Raw genomic sequence first — 19,989 nt, forward strand, 5'->3', positions numbered from 1 at the left:
AAAATGCAAGGTGTTACATTAACATAATAAAGTACTTCTGTGGCAAGCTGTGTGCACTTGTTGTTCTAAGTATTTGTTGTGTGTATTCTGCAGGGAATGATGATATTTGGCAATGATGTGACGTGAAGCTTTGTACAAAGATTGCTTGCAAATAAATAGTTGCATGTGCAATGCATGTAACACTTGTGAACGCAAGAGTCAGTCATGTAATGAGACAAAAAGGCTGAGATTGACGTGGGAAAAGTTTTGTGTAACATGTGTAATTATCCATGTTATTGTGACATGTTGGCAACAATGAATAGTCGTGTGCATATGCATGCATTTGTGTAAGGAGGATAGTTGGTATAGAATGAGTTTACAAGGTGTCCCAATGATGAATTACTGTACATGTGTGTATAAGTTAGGTTGAAGTGCTTGTAATGCAACGGTTACAATGTAAACATGCAATGTGATTGAGCGTCCAATAAGTGACGTCATGAAAATAGGGAGGACCCAAAAGTATATGTAAACATGAGAAGACAGATGTACATGAACGTTTAAAGATGCGTGTCACATTACAAGCATTGTGTAATGTAAAGGAAGATGAATATACTGTGTATGTGTGACATGTGTGACATGTGTGACATCATGTAAATAATTGTCGCTGAGTTGAGTAAAATGTGTGATATGATGTGAGGTTCTCCTTTAAGAGTGTAGTATAGTATTTTCCCTTGCCACATCATCACATGATGAGTAATGTGACCCGCAAATGCTGAAAACATGTAAAAGTCGAATGTTATGCAAATAAGACACATCAGCTGTGACACAATGCAGGGAATGCCCCCACACTGTAATGCAAATCCCCCTTGTATTGTGAGCAATGAAACGTAAACAGTACTATACTGTTATACGTCCCCGCTCCATTGACTTCCATTGATGTACAGAAGATGTTTTTTTTCTAAGTGCCGTTCCGGCAGCCTTAGCGATCGTTCTCCCGTCCAAACTGCCAACTTTAGTTGGCGGGAGAAATCGGCCATAACATCTCAATTTCGTAGTGCCGATCAGCCCCGATAAGCTGTTTTTTTTGGTTGAATCCAGCCGATTTAAAAAAGTGGCGATCAGTGTCGAAAACAGGCTTATCGGCAGGCGACTGGCCATAACCAAATTATCGGCTCCGAAACCTGGCGATATGAAGCACTTATCGGCGCTTACTGAATCTCAAACCCAATTTTGGCTATAACATGGCCATATTTCCCTTATCAACGCTTACTGCATGAGGCCCTATATTCTGTTTCAGGAGCGCCGATAGGTATTCCATAAGCTTGACCTCGCTTACCTTGTGAAGGACCATTTGCTTAGAAGGGGGTTTAATCTTTTTCCAATTAGCTGCTATTGAGCAGCGAGCCGCAGTCAGGATGAACGAGGCCAGTTTTTTAAGAGGCCCTCTTTTTAATTACTATCAAGACACTTCAGCACTTTGGCCTAACTCCTACACCCCCTCTCCATTTGTACTATGCTGTTGTATCATCCATGATCCACTTTGTCGTATCAATCAACATTTTTTTTTTATTGATTACAGGCTTGACAAAATATTCCATGAGATCTGTAATCTAACGCACATTCCACACTACACCAGGGGTCTCACACTCAGGCCTCAAGGGCCACCATCAGGCCAGCTTTTATGGATATCCCTGCTTCAGCACAGGCGGCTCAATCAGTGGCTTGTCTTTGACTGAGCCACTTGTGCTGAAGCATGGATATCCATAAAACCTGGCCTGTTGGTGGCCCTTGAGGACTGAGTTTGAGACCCCTGTTCTATACCCATCCATAAAGTGCATAAAAATGGATGACATCAACGTTGTGCAAAAACACCAGATTTATCAGGAGAAAAGTCCCCCTGCACAGTACAGGTAGTCCTCGTTTTACAGCGAATGGCTTATCCAACGCTATGCAATGCATACCTATGTTCATTTTTACACCGCCAAAACGGCTTATCCAACGCTCTTACAACGCTTTGCAAAGTTGTTTATGTGTATATAATATATATTATATTATATTATACTATATAATATATTATATTATATATTATATATATATATATATATATATATATATAAAATACAGTACATACACTATATAATTTATGTGTGTGCTGCATATCTTTATTGCCTGCGTAAAATATTTGGTGTATTTTAGTGTTAAAAATGCCTTCAGGAACGGAACCTTTCATTTTAACAGTGTTCATATGGGAAAACGTGTTTCGCTTTACGACGTTTCGCTATCCAACGCCATTTTGAGTAACGCATTGTGTCGGATAACCGAGGACTGCCTGTAGTCTCTTTTTTTCTGATGTCTGGGCCTGTTGTTGCAACCTCAAAACTGTACTGTACTTTAATTAAAATCCCATTTTAATAGGAGAATGCATTAAAATGAGGATGAGAAAATAAAAACACGTAGAGATGATCAGATGGAGAGAATTTATTAGCCGTGGAAGTAATTATCCCATTCAACTATTTCACTTAACCTAAAGAGAAATCTGATTTGCTTATTAATGGGGGATAGTGATCCTGACCTCCTACATACTGTATAGTGATCTCTAAGGCAGGGTGCAATGCATCCTGGGTAATGTTTGGGAAGAGCCTGTAGCAGGGTTTCTGTGACTGTGAGCAGGTAACCTGCCCTAGTTCCTGCTGGTCTCTTTGATTTTTAAAGCTGCAAATGGGGTGTTCCACTGCAGGCACTAAGGTGCCTGTATCTCTGGCTTTCTGTCCCACTAATGTCAGGTAAAGGTGATATCTTGTTAATTAATTCATTTAATTTGAGCTGCACTTGGTTCTAACTTTATGTTTTCGTCTTTAGGTTTTTATTTATTGGCTGCTTTCTGTTGGTGCTCTCTGAGGCTGCAAAGTCACCGGGTTTTGCAGGTAAGTGCACACGGTTTCATTATAGTTTAGTGGCGTGGCTGGCTAACCTCTACAATGCTACTATGACTCAGTGAATTCATGGTCACTGTGACAAGGTTTTTTTTTTAATGTACCTGTGAAACAGAAGGCACAAGATGACCTGCAGTACTTTGAATTGTGGCTGTTTTTGGTTTGTGAAGCTAGAAGACTAATATTTACTGTAACCCCCTTCCTGTATATGACTGCATTACTACTTGTTAATCTTCAAAGGGGATATTTCAAAGGGAATATTTGTATGTATTGCTAGATCAGCTTTAAGAGCAAGTCTAGTTCAATGAGCTCCCTACAAATATGCTATGATCTAGCATGGGATCTAGCTTGTTTCAGGTCCTTTAGGGTTGAACTCTTCCTGAGTAAGAGGACTGTAACTTTAAAGCATACTGGATATTGGCATATGTGCCGTATACCCCAGCCCTTTAATGGCAATAACCAACTTGTGCAATGTTTCTGCCTCCTGTAAGACTTTTATGGCTGGGCATAGACCACCTAATGGACTCTTGTGGTGTAAAAGGTGTTCGTTCCCAGTAGCGGTTCACTGCTCAGTAATGCAGTGTATCAATCTCTTCCAAGTAGCGATCCTCAAAAGGTAATCACATTGAAACCCACTGACCTACTTATTCTTCCACTTGCATTGGCAGAAGTTGTTTCCCCTGGGAGATCTGGTAGGCGGATGCAGAACACTTCAATATTCCAATAGGTTGAGGGAACATTGGGGTTTTCCTTGTGAGTACATTACCTGTAAATATTATATGAAACATGGCGGTCTCTTGAATGGCTGTAAGTAACTGCAATAATTAATTCCAGGGTCTGTGTCCTGTCTGGAATCAAGCTGAGGTTGCCTAAAAAAAATGGCTGGCCTTCCTGGCAGAATCATCACATTGTAGGTGAGACCATACCCAGGTCTCCAGGTAGAAGAGTTGTATTGTCCTAACTTTTGGTGCACTGAACATTTAGATGCAGCTTCTTTGTGCTGGGTAAGAGATTGCCCCATTCAAATGAATGGGACTAACATGCTCCCTGCCACTTGGATGTGGTTTGTAATATAATAACTAGGGCAGTGGAGTGTGGATGGATAGGGTAACTTGTAAGCTTGCTCTCCGGCATCTCCAGCAAAAATATATTTGCAGTACCCTCCTCCTTATTGTTGGTTCCACTATAGGTCAAATCAACTTTCACTGTTATCTGTTTCTCAGGCATCACACCTTGTTCTAGTGAATGGAGCTGTAAATTCAACCTGTTTCCCCTAACCGATTCGGCTGGGGCTCCAAGGATGGATTGTGACCCTCTGAGCTTTGCTGGTAAAACTCTCTCTCTGTATCTGACAAATGTACCAAGCATGAGGTATGTTGGCAATTCGGGTCTGCAATTCCTGTCTGTTACTGTCATGTGGGACGCTCTGCACTTTCCCCGTACTATGTCATTTGGAATCCATTATTGGGCAATGCCTAATTGATCTGGACTTTACAGTACCAAATGGTCAAATATTAAACTGTAGTGCATTTTTAGTAAGCGCTGTAACGTTCACTTGTATTATACTCTTTGCCCAAATGACGTAAACTCCAAATAAGTCGTCCAAAATAGCATAAGCAATGAGAGTGCTTAATGAGTATAAAATCAGATATTTAAGGTCAAATGGGCACTGATCCTAAATGTTTGGTTTTAAAAACTGTAAAGTGTTGTACTTGGTTTGGTCCTGGTCTCAGACCTGGGTTTATCCATGTCTAGATTTGGTACTGATTTCAGAATTTCGTAATGGTGCAGTTTATCCAGATGTGTGCTGTTTTCTACTTCAGGGAGCTCAACCCACCCCAACTGATCAGGTCTTCAGGAGATCCCTGCTTCAGCACGGGTGGCTCAGAGGCTTTGACTGACTCATTGTGTGTAACAACAAATTGGCACCAGATTCTCCCCTCTGTACTAAGACGTGTCCACAGTCAAGGAAAAGAAGAGGTAAGAGCAGTGTGGTTCTTGCTACTGAACAGCAAGGCTTCTTGTAGCTATGGCTAATGCATGTTTGCTTTGTTTAGATGATCTGATCATGCCTCATTAGTGAGTTTACCTGGCCCTATCCTGTTTACGGATTCAGGGACTTCTGTGCAGTATGAAGGTACAGTAATGCGGACTTGGGTCTTATGTTCAGTACAACCATCTCGTTGGCATAGTGGCTCTGGTTTGGTTGTACTATGTTGGCTTCATGCCCTTTGCCGATGGTATTGTCCTACTTATGCACTGTCTTTTTCCTCCTAGATCACACAAATGACGTGGTGGAGCGCCTGGCTGAAGGAGTATTACCTGTTCTTGGACTGGCTGCTCTAATTGTCTTGACTGTTGTATTGCTGTCTATTTTTAAATGGAAATCATAAAGTATTGCACACTGAGCACTTGTAAAACATTTTTAATGCATTTATCCATGCTTCAGTCTCAAATATTTTGGGCAAAAGAACATTATCTAATTTTTAACAAAGGGGCTTGTGGGGCACAAACAAACCATCAGGCTTTAACATCAGACTACAGGCAGTCCTCGGTTATCCGACACAATGTGTTACTCAAAATGGTGTTGGATAGCGAAACATTGTAAAGCGAAACACGTTTTCCCATAGGAACACTGTTTAAATGAAAGGTTCCGTTCCTGAAGGCATTTTTAACACTAAAATACACCAAATATTTTGCGCAGGCAATAAGATATTCAGCACACACATACGTTATATTTTGTATATACTACGTTGTAATTTATATTATTTATTATGTTATAAAATATATATATATTTATATATATATAACATATTATATATATATATATATATATAAACGCTTTGCAACATTGTGTATGAGTGTGTATATATATACATACACATAAACAACATTGCAACGCGTCGTAAGAGCGTTGGATAAGCCGTTTTGGCGTTGTAAAAATGAACATAGGTATGCATTGCATAGCGTTGGATAAGCCATTCGTTGTAAAACGAGGACTGCCTGTACTTGTAAGTCAGTTTGCTCCTCATTAGACCCAATCTGAAGTGCAATTGGTTGATTTTTGGAAACTCCTGCTGCATGGCTTGAACCCAGAGCTGATTCCTAATATAGGGTCAGAATAAGCAGATGGCAGGAAACCACTGCATGAACAACATCATCCACATGGTTTTGGGGTATGAATCAAAGAACCATGTCACGTATTACATTTGTCCTGATGCCTGCTTTTGGGGTCTTAATCTAATGTGAGGAATTGTATGTCTAGCAAGTGGTCCTGCAGTAGCACATTATCCCATGATAGTGCTGTGCAAATCCAGCCTTACTAACAAGTTTCCAGGGCAATACATGACTCAGAGGTCTTGGTGATTTGTGTGTTGATAACACCTTTTAAGCTGTCCTGTTTTTGACCAGACCAATGGGATCATCGAAGTTTATGACTTATTTCCCTCCCCCCCCATTTCATACAAAAATGTTTATGATCAATTAGCCAAATTTAATTGGAAACCATTGTTTCTCCCTAGAGTGCAGATGCACAGGAACTTTTTACAGCTAATTATAATGGGCTATATATTTTTTTTTCTCAATTGTGTATAGATCTCTTTATATAGCACCATTCATGTACATAGCACTTTACAGCAGTAATACACGATTATATAAATAACAATACAATGTTAAGTGCTTTCAGACATAAACGTGACATTTAGGAAAAGGAGTCCTTGCCCCGAAGAGCTTAGAATAGAATGGTTGCATTGGTATGCCACTGAAACCATTTTATTTAATTTCCTATAGAGACGGAATGGTGTGAGACTCAGACTCCTTTCTAAGGTGCAATCCCAGTCACCAATGGAATAAATAGATTAAATCTAATTTCTATCGGACATGTAGTAAACGGTTTCCCAGCAGCGTGGTTAATCTGTATGGGTTACATCTGATTAATTATTTGCTTATCATTGGTGGCTTCCTCCCCTCCCCCCCCCCCCCCCATCATCAACAAATGGACAAAACTTGGTGCAAAGGGTTGAGAAGATATGCCAGGCTGTACCTGCAGTGCTGGGTATACATGGCCCACACTAGAACAATAACTCACTGTTGCACTGGGGGGAAAAAAACACACATCTAGTTTGTGAGATTTAGATCAATAATCGGAGTCTTATCACTCCCTGTCTGTGATTCTGTGACATGTATGTACAATTGCTCGGAGTGTATTTTTGGGAATGTACCAGTGACAATACAAGAGATCTGGGTGCTGCTTCATCAGGAGTAAAAATGAGCTAGAAAAGCAATGTACACTGAAGAGGTAACATTTTGGATGACTGTATTTACCCAACCTGAAAAGTAGCACATCAATTTAAAGAGATGTGCAGGTGCTGTCTAATTTAAAGAGTTGAAGCTGTGTTTCTAATTATTATTATATTTTTTAATCAATGCATAAACATTTGTTTTGTACCATCTATATTGAGCACTTTAACATGTAATATCTTGGATTAAGAATGTGGCGAAGACATATACTTGAATAAAGGATTTAAATAAAGTGGCTTATTTGGGAGAGTGGATGGTTTTTGTATTTCCCATAAATGTATGTCCAATTCCCCTTATGGAGTGTGCAGTTAGGGATAGTGCTACCTATGCATTGTAGGAGTAGGTCTGAGCTTATCTAATTCAGTTTTGCTTAATTTATTTAAGCTTTTTTAATAAGGATGACTACATTGTTATACTGTGATTAAATATTGAGTGATACAGGCACAATGAAGACCCTCCCTCCATATCTGACGCATGGGACTATGACTTGCCCCAGGGCGGGCAGATTGTGCTAATGTCTGTTTGGCATCCCACACACTGTTGTGCGTACTACAAATTCCCCCATACAGCAGCAAGCCTGTTGGAGACTTTCTTCCAGCCCCTGCAGTAACAGAAGCATAGCGCAGCCCCTGCAGTAACAGAAGCATAGCGCAGCCCCTGCAGTAACAGAAGCATAGCGCAGCCCCTGCAGTAACAGAAGCATAGCGCAGCCCCTGCAGTAACAGAAGCATAGCGCAGCCCCTGCAGTAACAGAAGCATAGCGCAGCCCCTGCAGTAACAGAAGCATAGCGCAGCCCCTGCAGTAGCAGAAGCATAGCGCAGCCCCTGCAGTAACAGAAGCATAGCGCAGCCCCTGCAGTAGCAGAAGCATAGCGCAGCCCCTGCAGTAACAGAAGCATAGCGCAGCCAATGTCAATCAGAGAAGGATGCATGTCAGCAATGTGTATCACTAATGTGACCAGCTAGCCACCTTACCCTAAACCTGTCGGGAGAATGGGGGCAAGTAATGGCAGACTCGGGTGCTTGTGGTGCAGAGATCCTCCTGGCCACACAATGTTTTGAAAGTAAACAACATGTGATTTGCATTAATTACCAGACTATAGCAACCCAAATCTCTCGCTAGAGAACTGCCCAAAAAGCGCCTGCAAAATTTAATGTAGTCCTCCATCTTGCTACCTAGCAAAGTTTTGCCAAGCCTCAAAGGGTTAATGTCACAGAACGTTGCCTGGTTCATTATCTTGGGTCAACATTTAGCCCATCTCCACCTCTCACCATAAGTAACCAATGTGTCTGTCTTTATAATGCATGGTTGATTAGGGGTTTAATTTTTCTGGTTTATTTGCTGGACAATTTGAAGTCACTTGCGCAGGATAAAGGTGGGGCAGCAAGTAAGCTGTGTATATTAACCCTGGCTGCATATATGTCACATGCTCACAAGCGCGCTGCTCGTGACAGATGCCGTATTAGGACGGATTGAGGGGAGATATTAGTCATTTCTGGGTCCATGCGTGGAGAAAAGTGACTCTGCCAGAGGGGGTGACACTGCGGCTTTAAACCTAGTAGAATAAATGTAACTGGCTTTCATTCAGTTAGTATGGGCGACACATTTCTTGCGGAGATAAACACCACTTCCTGAATATTTTGCTTGCAGCACAAAATCTGTTGATTCTACAATTAAAAGGAGGTTGGGGCCGGAGATTGTTTCCCATTCAATTAAAATTCAGAAAGAGAATAATTGTATCCTGAATGTCTCTCCTTCCCATCAGTGACCAAAAGAGCATTAAAGCTGCAATTTGCACAACTCACTTTGTTCTTGAGCTGAAACCCTTTCATTTAAACTCCATGAACCCCCTAATTCTTAAGATATATACCTGTAAACATAGTGCCGGTGCGGCCCCTGCAGGGGCGACAAAATCTCCCGCGCTATGCAGAGTAACAGGAAGCCATTTGGTGTGGCTTCCTATTGGTCTGCGTGACGCGGGGGATTTTAATGGTGCTAACATTTCCCGCTATGTAACTTGGAACCAGGGGGTCCACGGAACTGTTATGAGCGTCTAGAGACCCCCTGCTCCTCGCCCTATAACAATTTGTTTATCAATATTTCTCATAAATGGGAAGCCGCTGGTGAATTTGATAGTGTACTATACAGATGTAGCCAAGCTTACTGTTTCCGGCGCTATGGGTAAACGCAGCGCTGAGGGAGGTGGCTGCCACGCGAGGTCCATTCCTTTCAATGTGACCTCCCCCAGCTTTAACCCTCTCAGGTGCGGACAAGGTCCAGGGCTTGGCTACATCTGTACATAGGTTGTTAAAAAAAAGTACCCAGAATATTTCTGAAAACATTAAATATTTTGCGCAATCTACGTGGCATTAATGGAATAAGGACTTTAAATAACGACGCAGCCTGCCCTGAACATGTTTAACACAGGAGAGATATGCAATGGATTGCAGGAAAAAGAGTGATAAATATCTGTTAAAATAGTTGACTGATTTACAAGGATTCCAACTTTGTTAAAAAAAAATAAGTTACGTGGCTTGGGAAAATCCACAGCTTTTTAAAAAGGATTTACAGAAGTCTATAGGGGGTGAGAGGCAGAAGGTGTGTGCTATGCATTGCACACAGTAACAAGACACAATACAGTAGATTGTTGCATACCAAACATATATTTAAGACCTGAATATTAAAAAAAAAGTCATCTCCAGACACCGTCATAAATATTCCCACCCACACTGTCTTAGAAAACAAAATCCATTATATTTCTCTGTGGAATCCTTAGTGGCAGACACATTTCTGAATGCTAAGCCGGTATTGTAAATAGCTTCTGCAATAGGGGCTGCCTTTATCAAAGATATACACGAGATTCACAGAGAAATACATTTCACCATAAAAAGATCTATTTGGTACAGATGTAGCCAGACTTATTGTTGGTCTTGCCACGACCGCCATGATCGCAGCCTGGCCGTATTAACGCTGCAGGGGGTCCGATCTAGATAAACCACCTTGCAAGGGAGCCCCCCTCAAAATGATCACAATATCCCTTTAAAGCTGCAGACCGAGCAATATTCTACATGTGTGTCTATTTTTAATAAATCCGTTCTGTACTATGAGAAAATACTTGTAGCATTTTATTTTTTAAATAACGCCTGACATTTTTAATGTATTATAATGTAACAAGCATTTTTTGTTTCTAAAGCAACCATTTACAAAGTCACATCCCCTTCCTCTTCTGAAACAAGCTCTGGCACCCCCCTTTTTGAGCCCTGCCCTCTCTCTAGCAGTGCACCAATTGTATCTAGTGACTGTCTGGTCACATGATCTTCCCCACAGAACTTTGCATCTTTGGTCCTTTTCTGCTGCACTGACAGCCATTTAGTGAAACCCCAAGCTGAATCTTGGCCGATCTATCACAAAGGAACGGATCAATCGAAATTTAGCTAATTACTTATCATTGCGTGGATTGTATTGATGCTCATACTAAAGGGGGAACAAAAAAACCCTGGACTGCTGCTTTAAGGCACACTTCAATAAGGTCACCTTATAAAAAGGACAGTCCTATATACCAGACAATAAAAAAAAATAGCTGCACCCATCCACATTATGCATGAAAATGTATGACTTATTAAAGTTGTGCACAAATTAAATTAATCAGCAATAAAATCCCACTGAACGTATTCCCTTTATGCCGATGTCTCAAGCTGTTTTTGCAACCTCGAAACTTTAATTACTTTAATATCCAATTTTAATAGGAGAATGCATTAAAATGAGGGTGAGAAAATAAAACACGTAGAGATGATCAGCGGGAGAGAATTAATTAGCTGTGGAAGTATAGAATAGGGAGTATTAACCCCCATGCGGGGAATAAGATTATCCCCTCACATATATGAGTACTCCCCCATTTTTAGTCACACTCCCCTGCCAATATTTTAATTCCCTTGTATATATTCCACGCCCAGTGTGTTCTTTTGCAGATATTAATAAATGATTTTTTGTTTTTTGTACTCACTATGACTGGTTATATAGGATACTATCCTGGATCACTGTTATTCTAGCAATAATTACATCACATGAGTGCAATTGTGAGGGATTCTTGTGGGAATAGGATTTTCTTCAATCCTTACCTCCCATGTGTGTATATAGTACTTAATCATTCCCTTGTGCACCTGTGATATCTTTCACTTACTAAGTTGTTATAGTAGGAGAGCGGTGGATCTTGTTATATTTTGACACAAATGAAATTAATCAGCAATAAAATCCCACTGAACGTATTCCCTTTTTGCCGATGTCTCAAGCTGTTTTTGCAACCTCGAAACTTTAATTACTTTAATATCCAATTTTAATAGGAGAATGCATTAAAATGAGGGTGAGAAAATAAAACACGTAGAGATGATCAGCGGGAGATAATTAATTAGCTGTGGAAGCAATTATCCCATTCAACTATTTTGTTTAAACTGCTGAGAATCTAATTGGTTTATTAATGGGGGATGGAGATCCTGACCTCCTACATATAGTGATCTCCAAGACAAGATGCAATGCCTCCTGGGTAATGTTTGGGAAGAGCCTGTAGCAGGGTTTCTGTGACTGTGAGCAGGTAACCTGCCCTAGTTCCTGCTGGTCTCTTTGATTTTTAAAGCTGCAAATGGGGTGTTCCACTGCAGGCACTAAGGTGCCTGTATCTCTGGCTTTCTGTCTCACTAATGTCAGGTAAAGATGATATCTTGTTAGTTAATTCATTTAATTTGAGTTGCACTTGGTTCTAACTTTGTTTTTTTGTTTTTGTCTTTAGGTTTTTATTTCTTGGCTGCTTTCTGTTGGTGCTCTCTGAGGCTGCAAAGTCACCGGGTTTTCCAGGTAAGTGCACGTGGTTTCATTATATTTAGTGGGTGGCTAACCTCTATAATGCTGCTATGAGTGAGATCATGGTCACTGTGACAAGGGGTTTAATTTAAAATCAGCTGGTAAAGGCAGGAGACTTACAAAAGGTACAAATCCTGTGTCCTGCAACACTACATTATTATTGTTGTCTTTTGGCTTGTGAAGCTAGAACTCTCACATATTTAACCCTTTCTGTTCACAAGACCCTAAACACTTCCGGTTACTATTCCAATGGGATATTTTATTTGTTTCTGAATTTATACATATTGGCGTTAGACCAAAGTCCAGCTCGGTGAGCTTCCTACTAGATATGCTTTGGTGCCATTTTCTAGCATGGGAAGGTTTCAGTTCATTTGAACGGGGCTGAAATCTTCCTGAGCAAGGGGATGGCAATGTTAAAGCATACTGATTAGGATACGTGCATTACCCACTGCCATTTAATGACCATAACAAACTGGTGTGACTTTTCTGCCCTTTGTTAGAAGTTTAGTTTTTTATTATGGCTGGGGATAGAGAATCACCTAATGACCCTTGTGGTGTAAAAGGTCTGTCAGTTCCTAGTAGCGGTTCACTGCTCAGTACTGCAGTATATCAATCCTTTCTCAAGTAGGGTTCCTCAAACTTTAATCACATTATTATTCCACTCGTATTCGCAAAAATACTCGGTTTTCCCTGGATGTCTGGTAGGAAGACGCAGAACACTTCAATGTTCCATTAACGTTTAATAGGCTGAGGGAACATTGGGGGAGTTTTCCATCGATAACATTACCTGTAAATGTTTTATGGAACATGCTGTTCTTTTTGAATGGCTGTAAGTAACTGCAATAATTCATTCCAGGGTCTGTGTCCTGTCTCAACAATGGAATCAAGCTGAGATTGCCTAAAAAAAATAGCTGGGCTTCAATGCAGCATCTTCATATTGTTGGTAAGAAAACAGTTTGAGATCTCCAGGTACTGGACAGGTGTATTTAGTCCAAACTTTAGGTACACTGACAACATCTTAGCAGCTGCTTCCTTGTGCCCCGTTCAAATGAAAGGTAACAACCTTTACCCTGCCACTTGGCTGTGGTTTACAACATGACTAGGGTAACTTTTTTTATAAGTTTGTTCTCTGCCATCTCCAATTCTCTACCCAAAATATATCTGCAGTACCCTCTACTGCTTCCAGCATAGCAGTAAACTGATTTGACCTTTTGTTTATTTCTATTTCTCAGGCATAACCTAAGAGCAATTTAGTCACAGGCTACATCGTTATCATAGTAGCTGTCTCAGGTGTGCTACGGCCTTACAATTAAAGGGGAGGTTCTCTTCTCTCCCCCTCCTCCCCAACACCACCACACACCTTGTTCTAGTGGATTGGGATGTAAATTCAACCACTGTTTCCCCTAACAGATTCGGCTGGGGCTCCAATGATGGATTGTGACCCTCTGAACTTTGCTAGAAAAACTCTCTCTGTATCTGACAAATGTACCAAGCATGAGGTATGTTGGTAATTCATGTGCTCTGTCTGTTTTTGCCACTGACTTTGCGTCACCTGTGCTGAAGCAGTGATATCCTTAAAACCTCACCTGTTGCTGGCCCTTGAGGACTGGAGTTGGCCTCCCCTGCTGTAGTAAATTTTTGATTAAAGCTTGAGGTTCTGTTTTCTTTGCTCAAATTGTCAACTCAATATATCAATATAAGAAGTCTAACTGGATTAATAATACCTGAACATGCTTAGAGTATGATACTTCAATATGAAGTGATTTCTCTCAAGCAATGCTGATTCACTTACAGGGAAAAAAAATCACATATTTAAGCTAAAATTATATCACTAGTAAGCTTAAGTGCAGAGAGACCTAGAGATCTGCACTTGCCCTAAGAATATTAATGTATTTAATCCCCCTAACCCCCCCTCCCTCCCCCCCCCCCCCCCCCCCCCCCTCCCCACAGATGGGACGGCGTCTCGTGCATCTCTCATTCTTCAACAAAACCGGGCAGAAGGATGTCACTTACAGCATTATCTGCAATGATGTCCAAGCAGATGATGCCTATGTCACCGGGGATGTGGTCAACTGTACGAAGGACTTCATGTCGGTAAGTCTTCCTGCAATCAAGATCTGATTTAATACAATCTGTCGTGGGCTGAAGGCATTAATTTCCCATTTTTATTTTGCAGGTAAAAATCTCGCGCATTCTGTCTGGCTTCGATGATGAGGTACATAAAGCTTACAAACTCCCTCCTTTACCCAAAAAGCCTGTGGAAGTAGCTTGATCTTGTATTAAGAGGTCACAGAACCCCCGTTCATTGGAACATTGTAAACCTTAACACACAAACTCTAAAGCACCCCAATGTACCATGTTTCCACTCTATCATGGGGTGTTGGTACTGAGGGTAACCAGTCTTTGGTTTGCCTTGTGAGTGCCGAGAAATTAAATGGAAGGCTTCCATTCCTTTATACGTAACTGGCTACATTTAATGTTTCCTACTGTAAATGTACAAGCTAATACAGAGCAGACCTGTCTGGGAGGGACTTGTCATTATGTCCCAACTCCATCTTCAAAGGGGAGGTTGATGTACTGGTGCCACCTTCCAGAAATTGGCACTCTTCCCCCATTATTGCTTGGCAGACATGCCTGTGATCTGAGCAGTAAATGTGTCTTTGCAGATGCCTGCAACAATTGTACAGCCCTCTTATTGGAACCTAGAAGTAATAGATGGAACCAGGACCCGCCAACTGACCATGGCACAAGCCTGGCAAATGGGTTATACAATGACAAGTGATCCATTGTACCTAATGATCCAGGCCTCCTTCAATGCATCTGGCATTAAAGAATTTACTGTGAGTTGTACTTTACATTGTTTGGGTTTACTACTAATACCCAGTCCACTTCTGGGCCTGAGTATAAATCTCTTTGGTCTTGATGCCACACACTGGCTGATGGGGCACTGTAATTCTTCAACAAACTAACATTCTACCCGCTTTCAATAGTTTGAAAATCAGAAGCTTTACCTGGGAGACATTAGGCTGAGCTCTCAGATTGGTACTCCAAAGATCATCCTTAATGCTCCAATGGCTTGTGCCAAAGGTAAAGAGTGGCTTGTGTGTGCATGTGGGGTCCCCCCCCCCCCTTTGTTCAGAATTGTACATTTTAATTTTGATGCTGAATTTCCTAGGTCCTCCCACTTGCAATTCTACACACATGGCCATTCTGATTCCAAGCTTTGGAGGTGTCCTGCTGGGTATCGCTTTGGATAACTTTGACATTCCAATGAGGTTGTACCCACTCCAACAAAAGGGAATTACACTGGATTTCCTTTTAGAAATGGAGCTGTCGCACTATACATTGACAAGAATTTTCTGAAGGTAAACAGGCTACTTTATATGTATATTCTGCATGTTTGTGTCATTAGTTGATGCAGGCACCAATGTGTTCATCCGAACATCCACAAGGCCAAGCCTCAGACTTCCACCTTGTTTTTGCAGCAAGATACAACAGCTGGAAGACCATTGTACTACCTGCCCTCTCTAAAACTGACCTTCAACTTAAATGACAGAACTATACCAATGCTGCTCTCCCCAGAGTGTCCTAACGAAGCAAACCCTACAGGTAGATCTTGTTACTGGCTCTTGCAGTTGAAGTGCACCATACTTTCTCTTCATTAGTGGGGTACTAGATGGTGAATGGGTCACATTTTAAAACAAGCTTACACTTTTTTATTTTAGCAGCAGTGTGCACACCAGATGGCTACATGGATTTTGAAGTAGTTGAAGCCATCACACAGCCTGAGCTGAACTTGGACACCTTAAGGTTAGGAGATGGTAGATGTCAACCAATTGAGAAGAGTCGCAGTAAGGTGAAATTCCACGTGCCTTTAAATGACTGCGGGACGACCATCAGGGTGAGTTGGCTTCAGCAAAGTCTTTTATATTGCCTCTTAAACAAATCTGCTTAATAAATGGTTATCTCTTCAGTTTGTAGATGACAAAGCCATTTATGAGAATGAGATTCATGCGCTTTGGAAGGACTTTCCACCAAGAAGAATTTCAAGAGACAGTGAATTTAGGTAAAACGGCAAGTTGCTAAACTTTGCTACATGGAGAAGACTTGATCTACTGTAAGTCCTAACGCTTGCAGAACTTCCTGGATCAATCTGGTTTAGCCATTGTATTTTGAAAAATAAACATGTTGGCGAGCATGTTACATGGGCAGTGGGGTACAATAACTGGCTTAAAAGCCCACTCTTCCAGGCATTGCAATCTTAAATTGCTGAAGCAGGGATATCCTTAACCTGGGCTATTGGTGGCCCATGGACTACATTTGAGTACCACTGCTATAGTCTTTCTATATGCTCCCTTACGTAGGGGAAGGAATGACTGACCCTAATCTGACTAAATATAATGCTCTAGGGAAATACTTCCCATCACTCACTGGGTAATTTCTCTTGCAGGATGACTATCGTGTGTTCCTACGCAGGCAATGCGGATGCCACTGTGATCGTAAATGTTGCGACCCATCCTCCATTCGCTTCTTCCAAAAGTGATGGTCCTCTCTCCCTTGTTCTTAACCTCTTTCCAGGTAGTTAGATTTGGGTTGAGGGGACCCTTCAGTATTCTAATGTAACCCTCCCTGCCTGGTGCCCTGTGGAGGTTACATCAGGGTAGTGGTGTATTGGATATCTGCATTTATTTACGTTGTCTCAGGGGCTGTCTGGTTAGCGGGATGATGGAAAAGATGGTTGCCAGGAGATTTTTATAGTACATCCTCAATCTTTGCAGTGTTCCCAAGCCTGGTAACATTAATGGTCACAGTACATGTAGATTGACAGTTGCATTTTTTTTTGTCCATACTGATATCACCCTTGACACAGGTCTTCCTTCAGTGCCCATTCAACACACAGGTAGGTGCATGTGTTTTTTTTGAGTTTACTGATCTAGTGGACTAGTCCCCATAGTAATAGTCCTGGCTGTTTTTTGTTTTTTTTTACTGTGGACCTATGATGAGATCCAGGCGTTATCTGTGCAATGTTGGTTGCTTTCAACCTATGCTTTGGAACTGTCACTTCCTCGGTGCGTTACTGAATACTGGTGGGTGGGGATGCCTAGACGCACTCGGGCACTTCCACTTGGCCCACTGAGGCATGTCTGTGTTACTGGGACCTGCTCTTCTCTCAGAATCCTGTAGCATGACATATCTGAAGGGGCACTGATCCTATCAAACACAAAAGAAGGGCCTGATCTCCACTACTTTCATAACCTTTTCCCTACCGCTATTCTTTGACGCCTCTTTCTTCCATGCTTTAACTCCCCTCCAGAATTCTCTTTTTATACCTCCTATGACACTACTGTCAACACTGAGTGGAACTTAACCTCTACCCTCACTTAACTCCTAGTTTACTTTAGTAACCAACACCAGAAAGGGAGATTGGGGGGGGGGGGGGGGGCTACAATAGGGTCTCAAAATGGTCTGTAAGACTACCTATCCTGGCATACACCTAAACTAGAGGGGATATAGCAATCACGGCTTAAAATGGCGAATGTATTGTCCCTGGAAAAAGTACCTCACGCTTGTTTAGAACGTGTCTAGCTTTCCCTTTCTGGGACCCTATTTTAGATGCCGGGGAAGACACTGATCCTGTTGTCTTAAATGATTACATTAAGTTGGCAACCTTGCACATTTAATGGCACTGTCAAATCTTGCATTAAATGGTGTACTAGCTTTGCAGCTGAGCATTGTATTAAGGATGCAATAACATTGGATACTGTCTGCAGATAATTCCTACAGAGACTTCTACAGTGAGGATCAGTATCCAGTTGTAAAGACCTTGCGTGACCCAATATACTTGGAAGTACAGCTTCTGAATCGCAATGACCCAAATATTGACCTGGTGCTGAATGACTGCTGGACCACAATGTCACAAGATCCACGTGCTGTCCCACAATGGAATATTGTTGTAGATGGGTAGGTAACTTGTATACTGTGAAAGTACATTAAGATATTGATGGTAACAAATCAGTTACTTGCACATTGTATGTCTTTATTTATATAGCGCTTCACAGTAGCAATACATGTGGTAATCAGATAATATAAATAACAGGTCATGGGAATAAGTGCTTCAGACATAAAAGTAACATTAAGGAAGAGGAGTCCCTGCCCCGAGGAGCTTACAGTCTAATTGCATTGAATGCATTTACATGTGAATTGGCTATTTTAGCTTCTGGTGAAAATGTTTTGCGGTATACCATCGCAACCCATAGGACCACACGATCTATACATCCCAATTGGTTACTAACATTCCCTTAAAGTTATGAAGATGTTTCAGTGCATTCATAATCTCACAAAGCAGTTCTCTAGTCCTGACTTGGTGTTTATAGCAGTCTTGTTAATATCTTCACTTTGAATCCCTTAGATGCCAAGAAGACCAAGATAACTACATGACGGTCTTTCATCCTGTTGGCTCTAGTGTAGAGCAACCAAGCCACCGCAAAAGGTTTGAAGTGAAGACCTTTGCTTTTGTGTCAGGTGGCGAAGCATTAACCAACCTGGTAAGTGCAGTTTGATCGGAGCTCTGTTAAAGTTTACAAAGTACTGGGCATTAACACTAATGGGAGTAATACTTTAAATAGTCCAAGGATTCACACTGCAGTACTGAAGCGTGGGTCAACACAGGGGTTGGCTGGCTGCAGAGACTCGTGTCCAGATCCTAAAATTGTCCATATAACCTGGATTTTTCTACAGTTTGGGTTCTTTCTCTTTCCCCCACCCCCTGTCTACTGGTACTAAATATAAGCTGTTGTATCTAAATATTAAAATGGAGGGCATAGAAGCCACCAGGATGCATAGTGACTCTAAATGAAGAATATAATAACATGGAGTACTGTGCACTGTAGTATGAAAGGGTGCATGGTCTACTTTATCACTAGCTCCTACTGTACCAGAGGCCTATCCAAATGCCTGGGAGAAACTGTTGTGACTAAATGTATACCATAATTAAACCTAACCATCTCCTCCTGTAGATCTATTTTCACTGTAGTGCCATTGTGTGTAACAAATTGGCACCAGACTCTCCCCTCTGTACTAAGACGTGTCCACAGTCTAGGAAAAGAAGAGGTAAGAGCAGTGTGGTTCTTGCTACTGAACAGCAAGGCTTCTTGTAGCTATGGCTAATGCATGTTTGCTTTGTTTAGATGAACTGATCATGCACAAGGATGCCTCATTAGTGAGTTTACCTGGCCCTATCCTGTTTACGGATTCATGGACTTCTGTGCAGCATGAAGGTACAGTAATGCGGACTTGGGTCTTGCAGTATGTTCATCACCACAGTCTTATTGGCTTGTGTTGGCAATGTGTGTCTCTGCTTTAGTTGTACTATGCTTGCTTCACCCCCTTTTATTACAATAATGGATTTGATTATTTAACAATGATATTGTCCTACTTATGCACTTCTGTATTTTTCCTCCTAGATCACACAAATGACATGGTGGAGCATCTTCCTGAAGGAGTATTACCTGTTCTTGGACTGGCTGCTCTAATTGTCTTGACTGTTGTATTGCTGTCCATTTTTAAATGGAAAAAATCCAAAAGTATTGCACACTGAGCACTTTTGTAATAAACATTTTTAATGCATTTATCCATGCCTCAGTCTCAAATATTTAGGGCAAAAGAACATGATCTAATTAACAAAGGTGCTTGCGCAGCACAAAGCTTGGTGTAAAGGCATAGTACATTTGAGTCTGCAGTGACTTTAGTGTGCTGACTCATCAGATTGCACTTTAAATAATTGGCTGATAACATACCTACTACATTGTTTGATCCCAGACAATATACAGGGTCGGCATAAGCGGGTGGCAGGAAACTAGTGCATGACAAACGTCATCCACAGGGCTTTTGGGTATGAATCTGAGTCACTTATGAAAATGTTCT

The 19,989-nt window shown here is 41.3% G+C and overlaps 1 protein-coding gene across 1 annotated transcript; it reads left to right on the forward strand.

The window, feature by feature from the left end:
• The first annotated feature begins 11,788 nt into the window (after positions 1–11,788).
• On the forward strand, positions 11,789–19,696 carry ZP2 (zona pellucida glycoprotein 2). Its single transcript, XM_075565187.1, is given in 19 exon segments — positions 11,789–11,913; positions 11,996–12,060; positions 12,923–13,009; positions 13,477–13,565; positions 14,017–14,160; positions 14,243–14,281; positions 14,733–14,906; positions 15,057–15,153; positions 15,242–15,423; positions 15,426–15,431; positions 15,552–15,675; positions 15,792–15,967; positions 16,041–16,132; positions 16,517–16,644; positions 17,838–18,027; positions 18,476–18,611; positions 19,083–19,176; positions 19,254–19,343; positions 19,530–19,696. Coding segments are annotated over 19 exon segments (2,112 nt in total). The 5' UTR covers positions 11,789–11,848; the 3' UTR covers positions 19,664–19,696.
• The last annotated feature ends 293 nt before the right edge of the window (positions 19,697–19,989 follow it).

The sequence above is a fragment of the Ascaphus truei genome, chromosome 11 (genome assembly GCF_040206685.1).
Source record: "Ascaphus truei isolate aAscTru1 chromosome 11, aAscTru1.hap1, whole genome shotgun sequence".
NCBI lineage: Eukaryota > Metazoa > Chordata > Amphibia > Anura > Ascaphidae > Ascaphus > Ascaphus truei.